Source organism: Carcharodon carcharias, chromosome 2 (assembly GCF_017639515.1).
Source record: "Carcharodon carcharias isolate sCarCar2 chromosome 2, sCarCar2.pri, whole genome shotgun sequence".
NCBI lineage: Eukaryota > Metazoa > Chordata > Chondrichthyes > Lamniformes > Lamnidae > Carcharodon > Carcharodon carcharias.
The window spans coordinates 95,302,589-95,321,492 of NC_054468.1; the positions used below are offsets into that span (position 1 = coordinate 95,302,589).

Genomic DNA, 18,904 nt, shown 5'->3' on the forward strand with positions numbered 1-18,904 from the left:
TTCACCTTCATGATAAGATGGGAAAAGAGAGAAAACTAGAGGGAGAATAAAGAGAAATACAAATGCTTTTTTGACATTGGCATTGCAAGTTCTAAAAGCCACTGTGGAAATTGTGTTTTAATTGCAGTGAAATGTTCCAGATCACAGTTAAAAGAGGATTAGCAGCATTAGAACTGTCAATTTGACTCTTAAGATTTCTGGCAGGAGATATAAAATGTTTGGATACAAAATCAAGTTCAGAAAGTGAATTGCTACTGAAAGCGCTTATGCTTTGATTATACTGTTTATTAATATTTAAACCAAGTGAACAGTTGGTCAAAATAGTGGAATACTAGATTGAAGAAGTTGTGAGTTATGGAGAAAAATAGAAAGCTCTTGGACGTTTTAGCTTTTATGGAAAGAGGCGGAGGGGTGACTGAGATGTGTCCTTTGAGAGGTGTATTAATAAACTATAGAAAAATGAATCCCACGCAGTTACCATAGTACTCTAACCTAAGGAGCATAGCTTCAAATTGTTAAGGGCAATCTAGAAATGATGTCAGGCACTTTGTTTTCACAAAGAGTGTAGCATTGGAAAGGATTTCTGCTTAGAGTAGTTAAGGCAAAATCTAATTTTCAAAAACAGCTGGATGTTGTCATGTATGTTATTTTTTGATGGATAAACATAGATCAACTGAATGACCACCATCCTTGATGTCTATTTATTCGATTTCGGGTTGATGTGCACAGAAGAAATTTCACCTTTACTCCTATAGGGCACCCAGTTTAATAGAATGCGGTGGCACACTGGATTTTCAGTTGTATTAATGTAATGTTATATGCAAGGAATCAAAAGCAATGTTTGTGGTTCATCAAGGCAACAGAAGTCTTTTGAATACCCAGGTTACAATCAGATCAGCCATGCTGTCATCGAATGGCGGAGCAGGCTCGAGGGGCTGAGTGATTTACTCCTGCTCCTAATTCGTATGTTCATATGTATGTACTTTTTCTCATATTGTAACACAAAAGCCAATTCCAGTATGCAAGCTTGAGCCTCCATGAACTGATAAATAGATTCAGAGTCGGAGCTTTTCCAGTTTGCTTCTATAACCATTACTGATGTACAGTGCTATAACATTTGACTTGTGTTCCAAAGCTCACCAATGAGCCACTGATAGAAATGAGATAGAAGGAGATCCTGTTGCAATTCCTGCTTCTCTGTGTACTCCAAATGTAACTCCTTTATTCAAAAAGGGAGGGAGATTGAAAGCAGGAAACTATAGGCCAGTTAGCTTGCCATCTGTCATAGGGAAAATGTTAGAAGCTATTATTAAAGACACTATAGCAGGGCACTTAGATGAATTCAAGATAATCAGGCAAGTTAATATGTTTTTGTGAGAAGGAAATCATGTTTAACCAATTTATTTGAGTTCTTTGAAGAAGTAACATGTGCTGTGGATAAAGGGGAACTTTAAAGAGCCTTTGAATATTTTTAAAGCAGAGTTAGATAGATTCTTGATAACCTTTCACCCCCTTGCTTATCTGGGGTAGGTGGAAATGTAGAGTTCAAGTTACAATCAGATCAGCCATGATGTCATTGAATGGCGGAGCAGGCTCGAGGGGCTGAGTGATTTACTCCTGCTCCTAATTCGTATGTTCATATGTATGTACTTCTTCTCATATCGTAACACAAAAGCCAATTCCAGTATGCAAGCTTGAGCCTCCATGAACTGACCCAGTACTTTGTGTGTGAAGTGCAGGATAGTTTGCCTGAGGCACACATTATCCTGTTTATGGAACAGGCTCAAGGAGTTGATTGGCCTTTACCTGTTCGTATTACTTTTAGGACTATACTGGGATTTCCACCAGGCTGTCCTGTAGTTTCAAGAGGTGGTTAATATTAAGAAAGGTAGGAGAAAGAAATTAAGAAATTATAGGCCTATTAATATCACATCCATTGTGGGAAGGTTACTAGAATCTGGTGTTGAGGACAGAGTGATTGAACATTTAGATAAATATGAATTGATCAGAGAAAACCAGCATGAATTTGTAATTTCTAATGAACCTAGTTGAATTTTTACCTCTGCCTCATAAGCACATGCTTTGTCTGCCTCGTGTTACTAGACACAGGAAAGCCTCTAAGGCTAAGGCTAAAGGTGGGTGGAAGTAATGTTTTTGACCCTGTTTGTTTCTTTGTCGGTAAACAATATGCCCTAAAGACTAATGGACAATTTCAATGAGACTTGGTAAACTAGGATCTGGTCCAAAGAAGAGTTGATCAGTTTTTTGGCCAAGATGTATGTCTGGATTCTGAAGTTTTTTAAAAGATCCACTTACATTGGAAGATAAGGCAAATTGATTTTTTTGAAGAATATGGTTGATTGCTTTAGAATGTTGTGGATTATTTCAGCTGCTGTGGTGGAATTTGTCACAGTTGTCAAAATGTGAGCAGAGTTTTCAGAACAGGTTGTTGGATGTGAATTGGCCGGAAGCCTCCTCAGAAAGATGAAAGCTCTTATTAAAATATTTCTTTTTTGAGCTTTGTGGTTACAGAGCATCATTACCATTGAGTTAACATAGTGTGGTGGAGGTATGTGCACTACTAAGTCCCTGGTTCAGTTGTTTGAGATTGTAACTAATGTGCTAGATAGGAAGTGTTTATAGATGTTAATTATATGGACTTCCAGAAGGCATTCAACAAGGTTTCACTTAGGAGACTGTTAACAAAAGTTGAATTGGAGGGAAACTATTGAAATGGGAAGGGAACTGGAGACAGAATGGAGTCAAATTGATGTGATTGTTGGTGTCTCTAAAGCACCTGTACTTGGCCTTAGCTTTTCACTATTTATTAATGAGTTTGATGAAGGAATGTAGAACCATGTATCCAGGTTTGCTGATGACAAATGTTAGGTGGCAAATAAACAGTGTACATAGGAACAGAAAGTTGCAAAGGCACATTGATAAATGAGTGAGTAGGCAAGCACAATGGGCTGAATGGCCTCTGTTTCTGCCATATGATTCTGTGATGGATGAGTGCTGAACAAGGAGGAAAAGCCTTAAAATTAGAGTTGCGCCATTTACGAATGATGTTGAGAAGCACTTCTTCACACAAAGGCTAGCAGAGATCTCACTTTCTCCCCCACAAAAACTGTTGAAGCTGGGGGTCAATTGAAAATCTTCAAAACTGAGATTGGTAGACTTCTGTCAGATAATGATATTAAGAGGGGAACCAAGAGGGTTAGATAGAATTTAAGATGCAGATCAGCCACCATCTAATTGAATGGAGAAGAAAGCTCAAAGGGCTAAATGGCGTACTCCTGGTCTACGTTCCACCACTTTCTTAATTGAATCAACCAGATTGATTCACAGATAGTCATTTAAAGATACAAGCAATAATGGCAAGTTATTGAAATAAGTCCACATAACCCAACAGCTTTGAATTACTATAGTTGGTAGAAGAGTTAACAAGATAAATGATCAGTTACATAAGAATGTAAGAACTAGGAGCAGCATGAGGCAATCCAGCCCCTCAAGCCTGCCCCGCCATTCAATACGATCATGGCTGATCTCATTTCGGCCTCAACTCCAGTTTCCACCCTTTCCCCATTACCTTTTAAACTGTAACTAATTAAAAGTCTGTCTGTCTCCTCCTTAAGTTTATCCCCGGCATGCACTGCACTTTGAGGTAGTGAATTCCACAGATTCACGACTCTTTGAGAAAAGTAATTCCTCTTCATCTCTGATTTAAATCTACCACCCCTTAGCCTAAAACTATGGCCTCTCATTCTAGAATGCCCCAGAAGGGGAAACATCCACTCCACGTCCACTTTTTCTAGCCCCTTTAGCATCTTATATACCTCAATTAGCTCTCCTCTCATCCTTCTAAACTCTCGAGAGTATAGGCCTAAACTGCTCAATTTATCCTCATAAGACAAGCCTTGCATCTTTGGAATCAATCTAGTGAACCTCCTCTAAACAACCTCCAATGCAACTACATCCTTCCTCAAGTAAGGAGATCAAAACTGTGCACAGTACTCCAGGTGCGGTCTCACCAGTGCCTTATACAGTTGCAACAACACTTCCTTATTTTTATACTCTATTCCTTTAGTAATAAATGCCAAAATTCCATTTGCCTTCCTTATTACCTGCTGTACCTGCATACTAGCTTTCAGCAATTCATGCACGAGGACACCCAGATCCCTTTGCACTGAAGCATTCTGAAGTTTCTCTCCATTTAAGCAATAAGTTGCCTTTTTATTCTTCTGACCAAAATGGATAACCTCACACTTATCCACGTTAAACTTCATCTGCCAAATTTTGGCCCATTCACCTAACCTGAATAAATTTCTTATTTCTTCATTGCAACTTACTTTCCCACCTATTTTGGTGTCATCTGCAAATTTAACTTCAGTCCCTTCTATCCCTGAATCCAAGTCATTAATATAGATTGTAAATAGTTGGGGCCCACGGACCGAACCCTGTAGCAGCCCACTAGTTACAGCTTCCCATCCAGAAGAAGACCCATTTATCCCGACTCTCTGCTTTCTGTTGGTTAGCCAATCCTCTATCCGATCTAACATATCACCCCTAAGTCCGTGTGATCTTATCGTGTGTATTAATCTTTTGTGCGGCACCTTATCAAGGGCCTTCTGGAAGTCCAGATATACTACATCTACAGGAGCCCCATTATCATTTGCTTGTCACATCTTCAGAGAACTCTAGCAAATTAGTCAAACACGATTTACTCTTCATAAAACCATGCTGACTCTGATGGATTGCATTTTGACTTTCCAAATGCCCCATTACTACTACCTTAATAATAGATTCCAATAATTTCCCAACGACAGACGTTAAACTAACCGGTCTGTATTTTCCTTCTTTCTGCCTTCCCCTTTTTGAATAATGGCATTATATTAGCATTTTTCCAATCCACTGAATCCTTTCCAGAATCCAGGGAATTTTGGAATATTATAGCCAATGCATCCACTATCTATGCTGCCACTTCCTTTAAGACCCTGGGATGTAGGCCATCAGGCCCTGGGGACTTGTCACCCTTTAAACCCAATAGTTTGCTCAGTACTTTTTCTCTAGTGATGGTGATTGTTCTAAGTTCCTCCTTCCCTATACCTTCTGCACTACCTGTTACTATTGGGGTGGTACTAGTGTCGTCCTCCATGAAAACTGAGGCAAAATATAGATTAAGCATCTCTGCCATTTCTGCATTCCCCACTACTAACTCCCCAGTCTTACCTTCCAAGGGACCAACATTCACTTTAGCTACTCCCTTTCATTTTATATACTTGTAGAAGCTTTTGCTATCAGTTTTTACATTTTGCACTAGTTTTCTTTCGTAATTTTCCTTTGCTCTTTTTATTATTTTTTTTAGTCTTCCTTTGTTGATCTTTAAAGGTTTTCCAATCTTCCAGCCTGCCACTGACCTTTGCAAGTTGGTATGCCTTCGTTTTTGCCTTTATGTTATCTTTAACTTCCTTGCTTAGCCATCTTTCTTCCTCGTTGGGATATATTTTACTTGGGAGGAATTGAATATCTCCTTAAACATCTGCCACTGTTCATCAACTGTCCTGTCTTGTAGTCTTCCTGCCCAGTCCACTAGGGCCAATTCTGCCCTCATACCTATGTAGTTACCTTTGTTTAACTCCAGAACACTAGTGTGGGACTCAAGTTTCTCGCTCTCAAACTGAACTTGAAATTCCATCATGCTATGATCACTCTTCCCTAGAGGATCCTTTACCATGAAATCATTAATTAATCCCATCTCATTACACAAAACCAAATCCAGAATAGCCTGCTCCCTAGTTGGTTCCACAACATATTGCTCCAAGAAACAATCTCTAATACACTCTATGAACTCTCCCTCGAGGCTACCCTTGCCAATTTTATTAGTCCAGTCTATATGCATATTAAAATCACCCATGATTATTGCCGTGCCTTTCTTGCATGCTCCCAGTTTTCCCTGGTTTATACTGTGCCCTACTGCTGAACTACTGTTTGAGTTGCTTTTGAAAGGCATAAAGCAGAGTGTGAGCCTTACATCCTTGGTTTTTGCTTATTGGTTATTTGCTAAAATAATGTATTAATATGTTATTTGTTGCTGCTTACAGGATGACTATCCCCTGGCTAGTCTTCCATTGTTAGGCTACATTGCAAGCATGCCCACAGACACTGACCGCATTTACAAAGATTACGTCTTCAAACTGCAGTTCAAATCTCATGTCTACTTCTTCAGAGCAGAGAGCGAGTACACCTTTGAAAGGTGAGATTCAGATTTCATCTCTCCATGTCAGGGCAAAGGGCATGTCTTAAGATGTAGGACTGAACTCTTACACTTAGCATTGCAGTAATTGGTAGAGATTATAATCGACATGTCATGTTCTGACAAATCCATATCTAGACTTGGTGCATCAGGTGTCAGTCTATTCCATGGGGATTATGGCGGCGTAGTTACAATGTCACTGGACTAGTAATCCAGTAGCCCAGGCTAATGCTCAGCAACAGCAGTTGGTGGACTTCAAATTCAATTAATAAATCTGGAATATAAAGCTAGTCTCAGTAATGGTGACCATGAAACCATTGTCGATTGTTGTAAAAACCCATTTGGTTCACTAATGCCCTTTAGGAAAGAAAATCTGCTGTCTTACCTGGTCTGGCCTACATGTGACTCCAGAACCACAGCCATATGGTTGACTCTTAACTGCCCTCTGAAATGGCCTAACAAGCCACTCAGTTCAAGAGCAACAAATGCCCACACCTCATGAAAGAAATTTTAAAAAATCCAGGATTAGCTATACCAGACGCCAAACTATCGCAGTTGAATTATTTATATTGGTGACTCATTGCAGGCAAATTCACATTCACTTATCTAGATGGTATTGTGGCACCTGCATCTATTTTCACTGATAGTTTGATTCACTGCATTAATTGAGTTCCTATCCCACTGGTTTGTACTTGGGTTGGATTTTCCTCACATTACAATTTTTTAACTGGACCTTGCCACCCCCACCCCCCAGTAGGGGTGTCTATATTGTAAAGTTAAGACTGTTTTACACCGTCTCGTTATCTCGTAGACTAATTCAATCTTGTGTGATCAAAAAGAACTCTGGCATGACAACTAATAGTGAGACAATGGAATTCGGAGGCCGCAAGAGGCCAGAATTGGAGGAGTGCAAAGATCTAGTGTTGAGGGGCTGGAGGAGGTTATGGAGATAGGGAGTGGTGAGGCCAGTGACGCATTTAAACATGAGGATAATTCATCTAAGTTGGAGAATTAGAAGCATTGACTGACAGAGAGCCACTGTAAAGATCAGTGAACACAGGGTTGATGGGTGAAAGGGACTTGATCAGAGTTAGGATACAGGCAGCTTGATACTGCTGCTCACCCTTGCCAAGGAAAATTGAAGTTATTAAATGGACAACAGCAAGTTTTTGTATTGGATCAAAGTCAACATATCCTGGGTGTCTTCTGAAACAGTGACTCTTTGAGGGGTGGAAATAACTTTAGAATTGAGGTAGAACAGTGTGCAAATTCTCAACCTGTGTAGGTCTATACTATGGAGTTTCGGCCACTACAGATAACACCCCTGCTAATTTGCATAAAGATCTTGGTGAGGTGATTTCAGAGTTATCCATCAACGAGGCACGAGGCAACAGTGGTCAGGCTCAGTAAATTCAAGTATCAAATCAGTAAATATGAAAGATAAGCATAATCCGGACTGAGTTACCTGGGTTTTGAAGGGCTGGATAGTCGTGGGAGGTGATGGAAACGCCACGTGGGCGGTGGGGAAATGGTGTCAGGATTCATGTGATTCACATGTAGAATGCTTCAGCTACTCGCACAGTTCAGTCATCACCTAAAACCATGCACGTGTTGCAGTGTTGTCTCTGTGTTATCTTTACTCTTCATTAACTCTTTCGCCAGGTGGATGGAAGTTATCAAGAGTGCAACCAGTTCACCGGGACGGATGATCCACCTCAGCCAGAAGGACGCATGGTTAGGCTGAAGTGTTCGGAATGCCATCATCCAGGATCTGGAAATTCCTTCAGGAGAAAAGTAGTACCAGGAAAACCTTTGATTGGAGGACATTAGGCAAAATGGGAACTGGATTAAAGATCCATAGAAAAACAGCAAATCTATTCAGATCAGAATACAACACTAACTGGGATTAAAGTAACTGACTCATCTCAGCTACTCAGCTAGGAGCAAACCTTGTTACCTTTCAAAGGAAAACACCATTTATCGTAGAGCAACAGGGAAAAAGTCACTCCCCAGTGTGAGGTTGGGTTGGGGCCAGGCTGATTGTTTAACGTGTACTTTACAAATGAAACCGATTCCATTCCTGTATTTAATGGTTTAATGTTGATTTGTCTAGGGAAATCTAAAGCAGCATTCATCTTCTGCCAAAGGAATTGCTTTCTATGTAATAAATAATTTTAGAACCTAATTACTCTGGTACATAGTGACTTCAGAATCTGACTAGTCTAGTACACGATGACATTAGAATTTGATTAGTCTGCTACATGGTGACTTTAGAATCTGACCAGTCTGGTACACAATAACTTTAGAATCTAATTGGCTGGTACAGGGCAACTTTCGAATCTGATTAAAGCAAAACACGGCGGAGTCATCTGGTACACGGTAACTTTAGAACCTTACCAATCTGGTACATGGTGACTTTAGAACCTGACTAGTTTGGTACACGGTGACTTTAGAATCTGACCAATCTGGTATGAGGTGAAAAAACAAAAACAGAATTACCTGGAAAAGCTCAGCAGGTCTGGCAGCATCGGTGGAGAAGAAAAGAGTTGATGTTTCGAGCCCTCATGACCCTTCGACAGAACTGGTATGAGGTGACTTTGGAATCTGACCAATCTGGTACGTGGTGACTTTGGAATCTGACCAGTCTGCTACGCGGTGACTTTAGAATCTGACAAGTCTGCTAAACGGTGACTTTAGAATCTGACTAGCCTGGTACATGGTCACTTTAGAATCTGATTAGTCTGATCTGTGGTGACTTTATAATCTGGCTGGTACAAGATGACTTTAGAATCTGACTAGCGTTGCTGAAAAAAGACATTTTGTCAAAGCTTTTTGTCTTGCACTCATCAGAGCAAAACCAAGAATACCAATGTCAGGGGAGGCAACAACTTAATGCTGTTTGAGAAAAGAGTGCTGATTGGTTGGCAAGTGCATTCTGATTGGTAGAGGTGCAGCCATGGAGAATGCACCAGTTAATGGTGACTGACAGTTAACTGCCAAGTGCCGTTTGAAATTTAAAGCAGTAAGCTTGACTCCGATTAGTCATTGCCCTGAGGAATGAAACAGCAAATGGCTATTACTTATTTAGTTTAGTGTTTGTATGTGTTCTTTCTGCCTGCAATGAACAGGGCAATGTGTATTAATATATGTAGCTTCCAGTACATGCAATTGCACCATACTGCGATCCAGACTGACCATCTTAAATTGGTTTCCAGCATAATTTTTAGCACACTGAGGATTAATTTAAAAATGTTTTCCAATCGCGGAATCATATCTGATGTTGGACATTGTATTTTGAGTTTTGCAAGCACAGGCTGGTTGGGTACGGTCTGTACCTTGCTTGTTGCGCACAGCAGAAGGGACATGCTGTTTGATACGATCCATCAATCTTTGGGACGTACGGTTTCCATACCTAGCATCACATTGGCATTGAAATTCATATACCACATTATTCAATTGTGAGATTGACAGAACGTCTTTTTGGCTTGACAGTGACTTTGGAAACTGATTAGTCTGGTACATGATGGCTTTAGAGAACCCCTTGGAAGATTTCTGGACTAATACGTCAAGGAAAGAGAGTTAACTTGACTGCTCCTTTTCAAATGTGGATTTGAGTGCATTATGGAGCCCATTAAGGTATTCAAGAAAATTATGATAAGCTGGTATGGATCTGACTAGTCTGGTACACAGTGACTTTAGAAACTGACCAATCTGGTGTGCAGTGACTTTCAAACCTGATTAGTCTGGTACATGGTGACTTTAGAATCTGACTCATCTGGTACATGGTGACTTTGGAATCTGATTAGTCTGGTACTCGGTGACTTTGGAATCTGGCTAGACTGGTACACAGTGACTTTGGAGTCTGACTAGTCTGGTACATGGTGACTTTAGAATCTGACCAATCTGGTACACGGTGACTTTAGAATCTGACTAGTCTGGTCCGTTGTGACTTTAGAATCTGACTAGTCTGGTCCGTTGTGACTTTAGAATCTGATTGGTTGATACACGGTGACTTTAGAATCTGATTGGCTGGTACACGGTGACTTTAGAACCTGATTTGTCTGGTACATGGTGACTTTAGAAGCTGATTAGTTTGGTACATGGTGACTTCAGAATCTTATTAATCTGGCTCATGTGAATTTAGAATCTGATTAATCTGGTATACGGTGACTTCAGAATCTGACTCGTCTGATACAGGAAATAGAGAGAGTTTATGTAAGTTATATTTGTATATGTGGGTATATGTGAGTTCTAGCCTTAAGTTAAGTTTGATTGGTTTCTGTATTTGTGCGTCAATAAAAGGGGAAGTTTTAGTTTCACTTTAAAAGATGCCTGAATTTTAATTAAGGTCTTACGACTCTTGAGGGGAAAGTAAAACAAACACACGGTACAAAAAAACTGTGCTGTTGCCAAGTTACCAGATGCCCCACAGAAACAGAAAAGTAGTTCTGGTTCAGTGCAGTTTGAGTGCAGTTGGCCAATGTGCTCCAAGGTTGAAACGAGTTGCCAGCAGAAGCAGCTTAAGAGAGGGACAGATTGCAAGTCCCAAAGTAAATTTGGAAGCAGTGACCAGCAGAAAGGGACAAGATAGAGAATTGCACGGAACAGGTTCCAAAATCCAAAGGAGAAATCGCCAAAACCAGGGAGTGGAACAGTAAAGATCCGAAGAGAACAGTTAAGTCATAAGACCAGGATAGAAAACTGGAAAAGGTCCTGTTAAGTGAAGTTAAGAATGAGGAGCAGAGAATGGCACAAAGCTTAAAGGCAGAAGCTGCAGGACACAAATTTAAAGCAAGATAGGCTTGCTAGAAACCAGAAGATCTAAGGGGACAGCCAAAGCTCTGTAACTCTATACTATGGCATGTGAAGCAGTGGTGTTCTGTTGGAACAGCTGAACATTTGACAGAAAAGGCGTGGAAGGAAACTTGAATGCATGTGGCGATTCAGGGGAGAGGAACATTGGAAGGAGAATTTGAAAGGTGGACTTTTGTGGAAGGCGTCTGAGAGAAAGCATTGGTTTTGGAGAAGATTCCAAAGGGCGGAGATTGGAAACCCTCGTGTGAAAGGCGGAATTCAGTGAGACCGGTTGGCTCAAGGTGTGACAAGCATCTGTGGGCAGGTGATGAGAGATCCGTAGCATCTGTTTGGGGTGGCATCTGTTACTTGGTTTCAGAGTGTGGTGTGCCTGATCACTGGTTGCCAATTGTTTTACATTGTGTACTTATTGTGAACATTAGAGTGTAAGATAGCTTTTGTAACTTGTGTTATCCTTACGAATCTATATATATCTGTATAGTCGTGGGTGAAGGAGTATTGTAATATAGTTCATCTTTTCTTGTTATTAAATGTTTATTCTTTTGTTAAAAGTTTATCAGCTGACTCCTGTGACTCTGTTCAGTAACCACTCTCCACAAATCTAAACAATAAATTAAAATTAGGATCTATCAAGCTGGGTTCCACCCTGGTATCAGGCTTGTCCAGTAGTAACATCGGCTAGGATCATAACGGTGACTCTAGAATGAGATTTGTATGGTACATTGTGACTTTAGGGTCTGACTAGTCTGGTATACGGTGACTTTAGAATTTGACCAGTCTGGCACACAGTGATTTAGAATCTGACTAGTCTGTTACATGGTGGCTTTAACAGTGGTGTGCTATAGAACATGCTGTATTTCCAATGAGGTTAAACCTTTTTGCCTTCTGCCCTCTCAGGTGGACTTAAAAGATCCCATGGGCAGGATTTTACATTTGTTGGGCAGGCGTGCACCCGACCCAATCGGGCATAAAATCACACGTGATGATGTCGGGCGAACATCCCGACGTCATCGCACGCACTCATGATTTTTCAGTTGGCGGGTGCATGCAAGAGTCGGCCTATTAAGAGGTTAATTAAGGTCCTTGATGGGCGAGCGAGTAGGCCAGGTGGCCTTTGCATTTTTAATGAAAACTCATCCATGGGTGGGATGAGATTTCCAATGGTAAATAAAAATCTATTAAATGTTTTTCACCATCATTTTAAACATGTCCCTCTTCATGTAACTGAGTCATAAGTGAGGACATATTTATATCATCTTTAAAATCTTTATTTTCGTTTCTCCAAATTCTTCAGCTCCCTGAGGCAGCTCTGTGCCCTCAGGGAGCTTTCAGCATGCGCTCCCCTGCGCATACGCAGACTTCCGGGTTTGACGTCCTCTTGCCCCCATCCCAGCAGCGCTGAGCTCCTCAGCACGCGTTTCAAACTGGCTGGTCATTAATTGGCCTGTCAGTGTGAAATCGCAGCCGGGGGCCGACCGTGGGATGTGGGCCATCTCCAGACTGCTCCAAGGCCCGCCTGCCATGCCTGGCCGAAGAACAGAAGATCCTGGCTGATGACTCTATCTTGATGAAAAGCAGGGTTGTTCTCCTGGTACCCTGGTCAATATATATCCATCACTCAACATCACTAGAACAGATTATCTGGTCATTATCACACTGTGGTTTGTGGGAGTTTGCTGTGCACAAATTGGTTGCTTTTCCTACAATACAACATTGACTACCATCGATAGTACTTAATTGGCTGTAATGCACTTTGGAACGACCTGAGGTCATGAAAGATGCTAAAGAAATGCAAAGTTCTTTTTTTAAAATGAGAAACTGGTACAAACTCTGAGGTGATTACAATTCAATAGTTATTGGATGTACTCTTCAACACAGTGTATCAACACCAAACATACACAATTATAAAACAAAGCGAAATTCTAATTCTAGTCTGCTTTGATATTTATTAAATCTAACCTTCTAACAGATTCTCTCCAATGATCATTATCAGCTTATAAATCATTATGAAATGACTTTTTTAATCCTTGGATCAGAAATATTTATATTTAAACAACAATATTAAATTTAAAATAAAAAGATAAAAGCAAAAAACTCCGGATGCTGGAAATCCAAAACAAAAATAAAAATACCTGGAAAAACTCAGCAGGTCTGGCAGCATCTGCGGAGAGGAACACAGTTAACATTTCGAGTCCATATGACTCTTCAACAGAACTAATTGGTTAAATATGCAGAGAAACCTTTAGGATCCACTCAGACAATCCCAATGGTGAGGTTAGTCAATCCCTCCACTCATCATGTTCCCTTTATTATTGGGGTTAAAACTTCAGAGAGTTGTGGAGTAATGCATCTTTTAATACTTTTTTTTAACTGTGTTTTTGGGATGTTCACGCCAGTAGGATGGTAGGGTTGTATACATTCCTGTAGCAGTCTGTATTGTATGTCATCTCTTTTACCTCTCTTTCTGATTTGCTCATGGAACCTTGTGTCTTTTGTATTTCGTGGATATATTCGAGGGCTAATTCAACAGTACCTGTTGACATAGGAAGCACCTCCAATGCAAAATCCCATGATTTCTGATGAGCGTTGACAGACAGTTAAGTCACCAACTTGGTCTTGAATAGCATCATACTGATTTCCAGGAGTGGATTGTAATGTTGTCCCTTTTTGCATTGCCTTAATTGTGGTCACTTTAGGTTCTCAACAATGCAACGTAAGCTTGAGGAACAGCAACTCATTTTCTAATTAGGCACTTTACAGCCTTCTGGACTCAACATTGACTTCAACAACCTCAGACAGTGAACTCTGACCCCCATTTTGATTCTTGTTTTTGCCAAATGCTAGTCTGAATCTTGTTTTCAAGTTTTTGCTTTCAGACACCTTTATTCTTTCATGGGGCGTGGGCATTGCTGGCAAGGCAGCATTTGTTGCCCAATCCTAATTGCACTAACTGAATTGCTAGCTAGACCATTTCAGAGTCAACCACATTGCTGTGGATTTGGAGTCACATGGAGGCCAGATCAGGAAAGGATGGCAGATTTCCTTCCCTAAAGGGCATTGGTGAACCAGATTGTTTTAATAACAATCATTCCAAGATTTTATTAATTGTTTTAAAATTCTGCCATGGTGAGATTCTTATGGAACCCAATGAAGATGCTGAATCCTTGAAAGTGCACTTAGCTGATCCAACACACGCATATTGCGGGATTCTGAATAACCTGTCTGAATTTCACATGCAAACGCGAATGTCTTACAGCGTTGTGAGGCCTTAAGACCAACCCGGACATACACATCTGTAAACCTGACCAAAGGATGGGAATAGTCATCCTCAACAAACGTAACTATATCAACGAAACGCACGCCATTCTTAATGGTGTGTTCAAATTCGTATCCATTGGACCTGCCGCTTAACATGACTGGACAGCCTTGCTCGAAAGTGAGCTAAAAAAATGCTTGCTGTACTTGTGTAGGAGTGAAGAGCTGCCGTGTGATATATATGACAGTGGTTGTCCTCACAGCTTGCTGTATCTGAGCATGTATGGGCTGCCCAAGACACACAAGTGATGTCCCTTTACACCCTACCTTATCCATGACTGGTTCTACACAGCATGAAATGACCAAATGGCCGCATTGTTACAACCAGTTTTCTGCAAGTTTTCCACATACATGGTGAAGAATTCCTTCACGTTTGCAAAGATTTTACAGGACTTCTATATCGATAGCAGTGCTGTGTCCATGTGCTCTTTTGACAATGCTAGCCTATTCACCAATGTTCCACTTAAGGAACCCGTTGGTATTTTCACTACAACTCTATATCATGGCGATCTAGATCCGCACCATTGCATGAATCAGTATTCACTGAGCTTATGAACTTGGGAACTTGCTCAGTTGAATTCAGTTTTAATGACACCATGTATGCCCAAATAGATGGTGTTGCCATGGGATCCCGTCTCTCAAACATCTATGTTGAGAGGCCCAATTCTAACAAACACCCTCGTTGGGTTCCATGAGAAACATGTCTTCAATGGAATGACACTTAACCTCCTACCCCTTCCATATTTCCAATATGTGGATGATATGTTTGCTATATTTAAATCTGCAGCTGCATGTAACAATTTCCTTGCATGTTGTAATGGGCTCCAACCTGTGCTCAAATTCACCTTTGAAATGGAGCACTCAAACGAACTCCCTTTCCTTAACATACTAGTTGAGAAATCTGCCAGGGTGTTGTCTACCACAGTCTACCTCTTTACCACAGTAAAGCCTACCTTTACTGGTCAGTATATGCGTTAGGATTCTTACAGTTCCACGCAATATAAGATTGACCATTGTGGCAACCTCATAAATAGGGCCCGATCCATTTGCTCACCATGCAAGCATGATTCCGAAATACAGTGCATCAAAGACATCCTGTGGGATAATGGCTACCCTGATCAGATCGTTTTGCGCTGTATATTACGCAAACTCGTGAACAGTCCTAGGCCATCACTTTCAGCCCTGAAAAGTGCACAGTCTACCTCAGATTACCCTGAAAGGGCAAGGTATCTCAAAAATTTGAGCAACAAGTGAAGCTAGCTGTTTCATGCTGCCACTATGCAGTAGCAGCATGAGCGATATTCACCACTAATAGGATGCTGCCGTTAAGCCAAAAAGACATTCTGCCCATCACACTAATGAGTAAAGTATGAATTTCAGTGCCAGTGTGATGGGAGGAATGTAAACTGTATGCCCCAAAGATTAGTGGTGATATCAAACAGCATATCCCTTCCACTGTTCGTACCATGCAAGGTACAGACTGTACATAATCAGGCTGTGCTTGCAAAACTCAAAGCACAGTGTCCAACATTAATTGTGATTCCGCAATTGGACAACATTTGCTAAACAATCCTTAGTGTGCTAAGAATTACACTGACAACCAATTTAAGATCGTCAGTCTGGCTCGCAGTATTGTTCATTTGCATGTACTAGAAGCTACATGCATTAATACACAGGGCCCTGTTCTTTGCAGACAGCAAGAACATGTACACATATTGCACCTGTTTTGGCTAAACAAAATAAGTGACAGCTATTTACTGGCACGTTTCTCTGGACAATGCCTTGACCAATCAGAGTCAAGTTGCCTAGTTTAAATTTCAAACGATGCTTGGTAGTTAACTGTCAATCACCATCAACTGGTGCATTCTTCATGGCAACACCTCTACTAATCAGCTTCCACTTAACAGAATTGTTGCAGTGCAGAAAAAGGCCATTCGGGCCCAGCTCCCTGAATGAGCATTATGACTCACTGCTATTCTCCAGCCTTTTCCCTGTAACCCTGCACATTTTTTCTGTTTAAATAAGCATCTGATGCCCTCTTGAATGCTTCAATTGAGCCTGCCTCCACCATACATCCAGGCAGTGCATTCTAGACTTGCCAACCAATCAGCACTCACTTGTCATACAGTATAAATTTGTTGTTTCCCTTGGATTTGTATCCTTGCAAAATGTCCTGATGAGTGCAGGACGAAAATCTTCAATAAAAAAGTCTCGTTTTTCAAAGAATATATAAACAAAATAGCATAAGTGTAGCGTTTCGTAATTGCTCATTCTCTTTCTCTCTCTCTCTCTCTCTCGACTGCCTGTACAAAGTTCCTTATGTTGGTCCCAGAGGACCTAATTTTTAAAAATTTTTTGGTCTTGGGATGTAAGTGTCTCTGCAAGGTCAGCATTTATTGCTCATAAATAAGTGGATTACTGTAAGTTCTCATTTAGGTGATGCATGGAGGAGTCATAACAATCCAATTGACCAATGTCTGACCAATCCAGAAGTGCTCAGGATATGACTTTCCCTGTGAAAACCTTGAATAGCGTATATTGAGACACTGAGCCACATAAGGTGATATTACATCAGATGACCAAACTCTTAGTCAAAGAGGTAGGTTTTAAAGCGTGTTTTAAAGGAGGAGGGAGAGGTAGAGAGTTTGAAGACTGGTATTCCAGAGTTTAGGACCTCAGCAGGTCAAGGTCTGGCTCCCAATGGTGGAGCAATTAAAATTGGGGATCCCCAAGAGGCCAGAATTAGATGAGTGCAGATATCTCTGTAGAAGATTACAGAGATGGAGAGGCGTGAGGCCATGGAGGGATTTAAAAACAAGGATAAGAATTTTAAAAGCAAGGTGTTGGTTGACTAAGAGCCAATGTAGGTCAGCAGGTACAGGGTGAACAGGACTTGGTACAGTTAAGACACAGGCAACAGAATTTTGGATGACCTCCAGCTTACAGAAGACATAATGTGGGAGGCAGGAGTGCATTGGAATAGTCCATTCTAAAGATTGTAGTGTAAGGGGTTAATTCTAACTGTATAATATGTTAATTAGATACTGTATACACCATCCCAGGAAGTGATGCAACATCACAAGGTTTTGTCTCTCGCAGCCTCGTGTAAGAAGCAGCTCGCACAATAAGGTGTGTCCCCAATAAAACACCTGTTTTCCATACCTCAGCAGGCTCAGTAAATATTCTAAATTAGTCAAACAATACCAAGAATATTATATGGTGGCAGCATGTGAAAGAACGGTAATGAAAAGCCTCTATCTTTACTGGAAATTTTTGAGAAACTTTCCAGTTTCCAAGCAAAAGCATGGCTGAATTGGTATTGGAGATTTGCTAGATATCGAACCGTGTTGGGCCTCGCTGCGAGGGTGAGCAGTGAATAGGTCAGTTTGCTGTTATATGGGATGGGTGGCTGTACAGATGACATCCAGGGTATTGATGAGGAAAAAGCCATGTATGATGAAGGAATAAAAGCACTTGATACATCTTTCAATCTGAGAAAGAATATTGGGCCATAACATGCGAGCTCTAGGGCAGTATATCTGGGGGTACCCCAAAGGTGCACCGGGGAACTTCCCTTGGGCCATTGCCTTACACTGGGAACCATCCTAAAATGTGAGTTAAATCGTAAACTTTGGATGGTTCTGTCTGTCATGCAACAATAGTTACCTAGAAAAAGCTAGAAGAATTAAAACCACTTCCAGCGTCTAGGTAACTATTGTACTGATCTCCCCGGACTCCAGCAAGGGACTTCCTCCACCCTCTTGATTGCCCATTGGACTCCGAGGCTTGACCCGACCCCGCTCTGCCCCACCCCAACCCCCAGGCCCAACCTGAAACCCCCCCTGAACCAGGGCTCATTCAACCCAATCTGATCCCCTAGGCATAGTTCGACCAACCCCAACCCCCCTCTCCAGGCCTGACATAACCCCCTCCCCATCCCCCTCGTCTAACACATCCTACACACTTAAGTTATGCACTTACCTTCTCTCTGACTTGTGAAATTGGCTGGACCTTTAAACTTACTTGGTTTGTGGCAGCAAGTGAAGGTAGCTTACTTACCTTCGGCAGAGCTGCCCTTGACTCTAGGCCGTGGGAACCTGCTGTGCTACACAGATCCCATCCGGCCTGAGGCAGAAGGTCAGGAAAGATAAGAGCCATTGGATTTTAAAGTAACTACGAGCAGAGTGACAATCTGACTCTATTGCCACTCCACTGGAAGTTACGGGCCATTATTGTTTAGCGGGCTAAATTTAACACGTACCCAGCATCAAGGGCAAATTGTTGAAGCGTTTATAAATGGCCTGTATGGACTTCACCTTAAAAGATGAGCTGATCAGAGACAGAATTGTTGTGTGAGTGCTGGATAATGTTTTGACCACTTGCAGTTGAGGGCTGATTGATCAAACCTTAACAAAGGCAATCTAACTATGCAGACAAGCTGAGGTCAGGAAGCAGAATTGACTTGTGGTTTGAGGTGACAGGGGGAGCCCTATCTCAAAAGCAGGTGATTCAGTAAATTAG

General features: G+C 41.2%; 1 protein-coding gene across 4 annotated transcripts in view; it reads left to right on the forward strand.

Moving 5' to 3' along the window:
* The window catches only part of farp2 (FERM, RhoGEF and pleckstrin domain protein 2), a 192,420-nt gene extending 183,985 nt beyond the window's left edge, over positions 1 to 8,435 (forward strand). For 3 of the 4 annotated variants that reach the window (XM_041211657.1, XM_041211665.1, XM_041211684.1), the window contains exons 26-27: positions 6,102 to 6,253; positions 7,916 to 8,142. In XM_041211657.1, coding sequence (XP_041067591.1) covers positions 6,102 to 6,253; positions 7,916 to 7,997 — 234 coding nt within the window. In that variant the 3' untranslated portion in view covers positions 7,998 to 8,142. Of the gene's footprint in view, positions 1 to 6,101; positions 6,254 to 7,915 lie in introns of all 4 variants that reach the window. The other variant, XM_041211675.1, reaches the window with a different exon arrangement.
* The last annotated feature ends 10,469 nt before the right edge of the window (positions 8,436 to 18,904 follow it).